Source organism: Phaethon lepturus, unplaced genomic scaffold (genome assembly GCF_000687285.1).
Source record: "Phaethon lepturus isolate BGI_N335 unplaced genomic scaffold, ASM68728v1 scaffold42025, whole genome shotgun sequence".
NCBI lineage: Eukaryota > Metazoa > Chordata > Aves > Phaethontiformes > Phaethontidae > Phaethon > Phaethon lepturus.
The window spans coordinates 93-6,183 of record NW_010543357.1 but is presented as its reverse complement, the minus strand read 5'-3'; the positions used below and the strand labels follow the sequence as shown (position 1 = coordinate 6,183).

General features: G+C 47.3%; 1 protein-coding gene across 1 annotated transcript; it reads left to right on the top strand.

Moving 5' to 3' along the window:
- Positions 1–48: 48 nt before the first annotated feature.
- On the top strand, positions 49–1,014 carry LOC104621768 (activin receptor type-1C-like; the record flags this gene model as incomplete). The annotated part of the gene is made up of 3 exons (XM_010288330.1): positions 49–173; positions 428–558; positions 889–1,014. Coding segments are annotated over 3 exons (382 nt in total), but the record flags the coding sequence as incomplete, so codon positions are not given.
- Positions 1,015–6,091: the final 5,077 nt, after the last annotated feature.

The following is a 6,091-nucleotide window of genomic DNA, read 5'->3' as shown; positions in this document are numbered from 1 at the left end:
GCCCTTGGTGCCGCCTCTCTGGCAAACTGACCTTTGTCCACTTCAAAGGTACATGGCTCCCGAGATACTTGATGATGTGATGAACGTGAACATCTTCGAGTCCTTCAAGCGTGCAGACATATACTCTCTTGGGCTGGTGTACTGGGAGATCGCCCGAAGGTGCTCCGTTGGAGGTGAGGTTTCGGGCCCGTTCATTTTGCAACCCAGGCCGCCTTTAGCTTAGATAAAACAAAAGCAATGATCTCTGTCCCTGCCCCTGCGCTCTCGGTTACCGTGGTGGTACGTGGCGGCCCAAGTCTGTTGGGAGCAGGTCTTCAAGGTGGCCCCAAATGCTTCTCTGTTCTCCCTGGTAAAAACAAAGAACTGGAGTTTATTCTGGAGCAGATACTTTGGATTTTGTGTTACCTACACACTAAATCTTTCCTAGGAATGACTGAGGAATACCAGTTGCCTTACTATGACGTTGTGCCTTCTGATCCTTCGATAGAAGATATGAGAAGGGTAGTTTGTGAGCAGAGACTCAGACCAAATATTCCAAACCAGTGGCAAAGCTGTGAGGTAAAAGCAGTTTTCCAGTTTATTACAAAGCGTATTTAAATTAAGAGAGAATTTTTCAGCGAGACGAAGGAAACTCGATGCCCAGCCTCTCCTGAATGCAAATGAATTTCAGATGTCTAGCTCTTTTTCAGCTCCCAGATCGATACAGGGCAACTGTCTCCGCACCAAATGCTGAGCCCTCTGCCATGTAGGTCTTAATTTGTGGTACTGCTGTGGTATTACCGTTCCAGAGAGCTGCATCGTACCTTCCACTATCGCACGTCAAAAACGAAAAGCGGGAGGAGGTGACAGTTTTATTCTTGACCTCTTCTTTTAATTTCTGATTCGCAGGCGCTGCGAGTAATGGGCAGGATCATGCGGGAATGCTGGTACGCCAACGGCGCCGCGCGGCTGACCGCGCTGCGCGTTAAGAAGACGATTTCACAGCTCTGTGTGCAGGAGGACTCCAAAGCCTGACGGGGCTCCGCGGAGGAGGAGAGGGGAACGAATTCTTCTATTCATCCTTTAACATGTGATATTACTTTTATTTTTGGTCTACCTCACATAACGTGGTTCAGTGTTTAGGTGCCCAAACAGAGCACTGACATCTAGCTTCATATGTGGCCACTGGAAGGGGCAGCTTTGGCTCGTAGTTCGTGTTTTATGCAGCAAGTCTACGACTGGCTTTGGTTTTCTGAAGCAAATTAGACACTAGGCTGATCGCAGAAAGGAGCTTAAAACACCACGACGTGTAAAAATACCTTTCGCTGTCGCGCTTTTTATCCTAATCAAACCCCAAGTGCATTGGAAATAGCTGGTATTGGTTAAAGCCTGTTTGCAAGAGAAACCACGTGCTTTATCCTCGAGCCAAGCAAAAGACCAAACTTAATCCGGCTTTTCACATATTTTTACGCAGGAATTTGAAAAGGGGCTGAGACTAAAATGCATTTGTAAATGCTATATTTATCATTACCTAAGCAAATAAAAAAGATGAAAATTCCACCAAGCACATATATTGTGAACAAAAGCATTTAGTCTTTTTATTATTTTATTTTTTTATTAACTTTTTTTTAATTAACTTTTATTTTTGTTGTCTTGATTTCATATACGATATTACAGTTAGGATTTGGAGTTATTTTACTCTGTTCATTTGTTCATTGAACATCTCGATCAAGGGACAATTTTTCTTTTTAACAGTTAGTAGGAAAAATAATAGAGGCAATAGTTTTCCGATAGATATGTAGAGATGGAATGGGAGAAACTCTCCCTAAACTGAGAAAGTATATATTTTTAAAGAACATCTTGCCAATCTGTCACTGGTAACATTTTTTTAGTGCCTTTTGATGTTTTAGGGGGAAGCTTCAACAAAATTAGTTCTTGGAAAACAGTTGAAACCTGGCAGAAAGGTTCGTTTCTCGTTGCAGCGACGCACCACGCAGCCCACCTCGCTGTGTCAGAGGATGTGGGGACGCCCGCGCGACCGGGAGCCGCTGCTGCGGCCGTATGCTGGAGCAGTGCCCGTGACTTCGGGAGGTTAATGTGCTTTCTACCACACTAGCTTTTGGCACTTCAAATTAACGTTCCGCACGTACCTGCAGCCTGGGCTGGATCACTGTTTGCTGTTGCCTGTCATGGCCTGGGGACCTGTTAAAATGGAAATTTAAAGTGCTGATGTCCTTGCACAAAACCAGTACAGCCTATTCAGAGGTTTCATACGGATTTCTGTAATAGCACCAGGCCGGTGAAAAGTATTAACATCTCTAGTCAAATTTCCATAGTACTGCAAGCTGTCAAAAGTGGGGGTTTTTTACAAAATTCACATGTTCTGGCATTTTGTGAGTTCTGCCCCACTCCGTGGTCCACGCGTTTCAGTATAGTATTTTTAATAGCCAAAATGATACATTTCATAATAACGTGGTTCTTCAAATGTTTTTAAATCCAGGTGGCCCATGGGAATTAAGCCCAGAGAGGTTTCCAGAATAGCAAAGCTGTGCAAAAATGCAGCTCTGTGGAAGTAAGCTGTTGGCTAACGCCGGCATGTGAAACCTTGAACGTGGCTCTTACATGGAAGAATGGGTTAAACTTTTACTGAGTGGGGCGGTCATTAGTGTCAATACTCGGTGTTTCATCCTGACACAGGCACTCTTAGGACATTAAGGACTCTTTACGGCTGTTAATTGCCCAGTCAATAGGCTCTAATGCAATTTACTTGTTTGCATAACTTTTAGCGCTCCTGCTTGTGTTAAATAATGGCAGTCCTCGCAGGTCTGGTAGCTGACTGGTGGAGAATACTTCTACAAATTGCTAGTGGATTTTTCTCCAGGATGCTTTCTGAGATACAATCAAAGTCGCCTTATAGATTTAATTCTTACGCTTCAACTGCGTAAACTACTCCAGGGAGCTCAACAGATGCGTGCTTTCTAAGCTGTTTGAGGGTTAATTATTGCAACCGCATGATCCAAAGCGTGATGCTGACTTGAGTATCAAAAGATTTGCAAACGTTAGATCCAGCATTTGTTCTTGTAGAATGTAACTTGTAAAAAATCCTTATGTTAAAAAGGAACAAAGATGATTTTTTTAAGTGGGAAAAGGAAATGTCTTATCCATTGAAATCAACTCTTCTTGAATTTGCAGTATAAGGTGTCTGAAATCAACAGTAGTGGAGTAAAAGTAATTTGAAGTAGTATTAGGGCTGTTCCTTCAAAAGTATCTAAACTGTGCGGATGAGATGGACTTTTCAGAATTGCTTTAGCCCTCGGGAAGGTGCCCAGAAGGAAACGGTCCGTCTTTCCAGAGCTCCCGGCGCTTGCAGACCCAGTGAGCTCTTCTTCTGAGGACAAAAGAATCAAATGATGGTGAGCAATCAGAGTAGCATGTTAAAATGTGCGTTGAAACCAGTCACTCAGAACGATTAACAACCAGGAGACGTATCAAAGAGTGAAGCCTACTGACATGACAGTCATCTTACAGGGTGGCCTGCCGGGACGGGGTACCCGTGAACAGCGAGCCTGAGGAACTCCGAAAACGGCTCCCACGTGCTCCTGAACGCCCGCTCCTCGCAGCGTGGTGCCGCCGCGCAATCCCAGCGCTGCCTACCCGTGCGGGAGTCGGAAGTGGCGAAGCACTGACCGTTGTTTCAAAGAATGCTGAAATAACTGACAGAAATCGTTTTAAAACAAAAAGCACTGCAGTTTCAAAAGGAGAATGCAACAGAATCAGGTTCATTCCAAGTGCACCCCCGGTGCGTGGTCGAGCAGGTTCGTGATCGTTCGGGGGTTCTGCTGCGCGCTGGAAAGGCCCCGCCTCGACAGCAGCGCCTGTGATGTTTGCAGCAGTCTTGATGCGTTAAGACTCGTTAGTGAAAACTTGGTCAGTCGCCATACAAAATGCAAGATGACCAAGGGACACCGTTAGTTTCCCTTATGCCACTTTTAAAACATGTTAATTTTTTTGGCCTAAAATGGAGGCGTTCCTTGAACTTCACGGGGAGAGTGATCAGAATGCTCTCTAGGGATTTTTCTTCCATTTTAAATTCAGTCCTAAGCACTTTTTTATCTATATTGTCCTTTGAAAGCATGTGTGCCCTGGACGCGTATCTGATAACTGTTCCTCGGGGTTCTTTCCCTGTGAATTGGGTTGCACGGTGGAGGAATTCGGTGTCTGTGCAGAAGCTCCTCTGGGTCAGGAACCGCGCTAGACCAAGGCCGTGCTGTCAGATTACAAAAATGTGCTTTTTGGCTTAAGGCGCTTTGGTGACCCGCTCTCGGGAGTTGTTCCCAGGGGGGTTTGCTGGGTAGCAGGGTGGTGAACTGGCCATCGGGGACGGGACTGCCCGCTCCTGGCTGCGGATCCGGCGCTACACCCACTGCTTGGGTGTTTCTTGAAGCCCACCCCGGCCCTGGGGACCGAGGTGCCGTCTGTGTGTCGTCTCCGGGAGTGCGTGTGGTCCCCGCCTTCGCGAGGCTCGTGCGCTCTCGCGGCGGCCTTACGCCGCGGCACGCCGGCTGTTTATTTGCACCCTGGCGTGCTGAAATCGGGCAGGATGTGCCGGGGAGCTCACCGGCAGAAGCCTGCGTTCCTCTGCGGCTCCTCCGCGGTCTGCCCTGGGGTACAGCCTGCTCCCCTTGCTCTTCTTACTTTAGTCTTCCTTCGGGCACCAGCGTAACCACCATCAGTAGCTTTAGTTGTAAATGCCGCTCGGTTTTTCCTGTCCGTTTGGTCAGTCTTAGGCGGCGGTGGTATTTTTAGGCTATGTTTTTTGTTTCCCTCCTGGGATTTCTGAAAATTGTTGAATAACCCTGGGATTTGAAAAAGACCCTTTGGCCCCAGGCTGGGGAGGTGTGCGAGGGGCAGGGTGCTCTGACACCGCTCCGGCTCGGCCGCCCCTCTCGGGTCACAGCTCCAGCCCCGGGAACACTTTAAATCTTTCCTGTGCGTGTCCTGTGGCGTGAGACGTGGTGGCCTGTTGGCCCTAGCTTTTCCCTTGGCTCAAGGCTGGTGCACGGGTTTTCTTTTTTCTTTTGTTTTGTTGTTGTTGTTGAGAGGTAAATGTACGTTTTAGCAAACTGGAGTCAAACATAACTGAGCCGAGCCGCTGATGTTGTTGTACTGGGCTTTAAAATGTTTGTAAACCGTACGCTCCTTTTAAAACAAAACCGAAAACTTACCATAGTAGTCTTTTCCGTCGCTGTAGAGTTTTCCTGTTCAAACTTAAGAGCAGAGGTTATACTGAGACGCTTCTTTGCGGTTTTAGGGAGGCTTAGGTTTCCCGAGAGGTTAAGTATGTTCCTATCTACAGCACAAGTTCTGAACCTCATAGACGTTTTCAAGCTCAAGGATGCTCAAGATCGGTCACTACCTTTAGCCTTTCCTAATCAATACCTCTACTTTGGGGGAATTACTAATTGTTTAAAATTCACTTTTAAGAACAACCTAAAACTTAACGCGTGGAATATGAACCGAAAGGGAAAGTTAATTAACATTTTCTCTAGCGCCTAATTTTTTTTTCTTTCCTTAACTGCTCCCCCGTGAACACCCCATGAGAAATTCAAACTGTAATCTCTTCTGCACTTTGCTAATTTTATAGTCATTTGCACTTCACCGAGATCATTCCCTCATGTAACCCTATAATGAACCCTGTAATGCTTTAGTCATTGTTATGTCGCTTCTTGTTTTGGTAATAGATTCAGGAATTATAATTGGATTTGTTTAGAAACACGTCTAGTCCCTACAACAGGTCTTAGCGCTGAACGGAGCGAGACCTTCTCGCGGTCCCTGGCTGCCTGGATCTCCTGCGGCCGTCGAAGGGCTCTGGCTGCCCCCAGCCCCCGGCGCGCCCGTGCTGACGGGAAGGAAGGTTTCGGGTTCCGCTCGTCGCTGTTGAGAGCGGTGTCTTACGAAGTGCCTCCCCACCACACGGGCGTGTTTAGCGCCGGGACTTCTCTCTGTGGCAGGTGCCGCTTCTGCGGGGTCCCCCCCGCGCGCTGGGTTTCATTCCCAGGACGGGCGGGAAGACGCGGTGGTGTGTTATTGGCAGCCCACAGGTACGGATGCA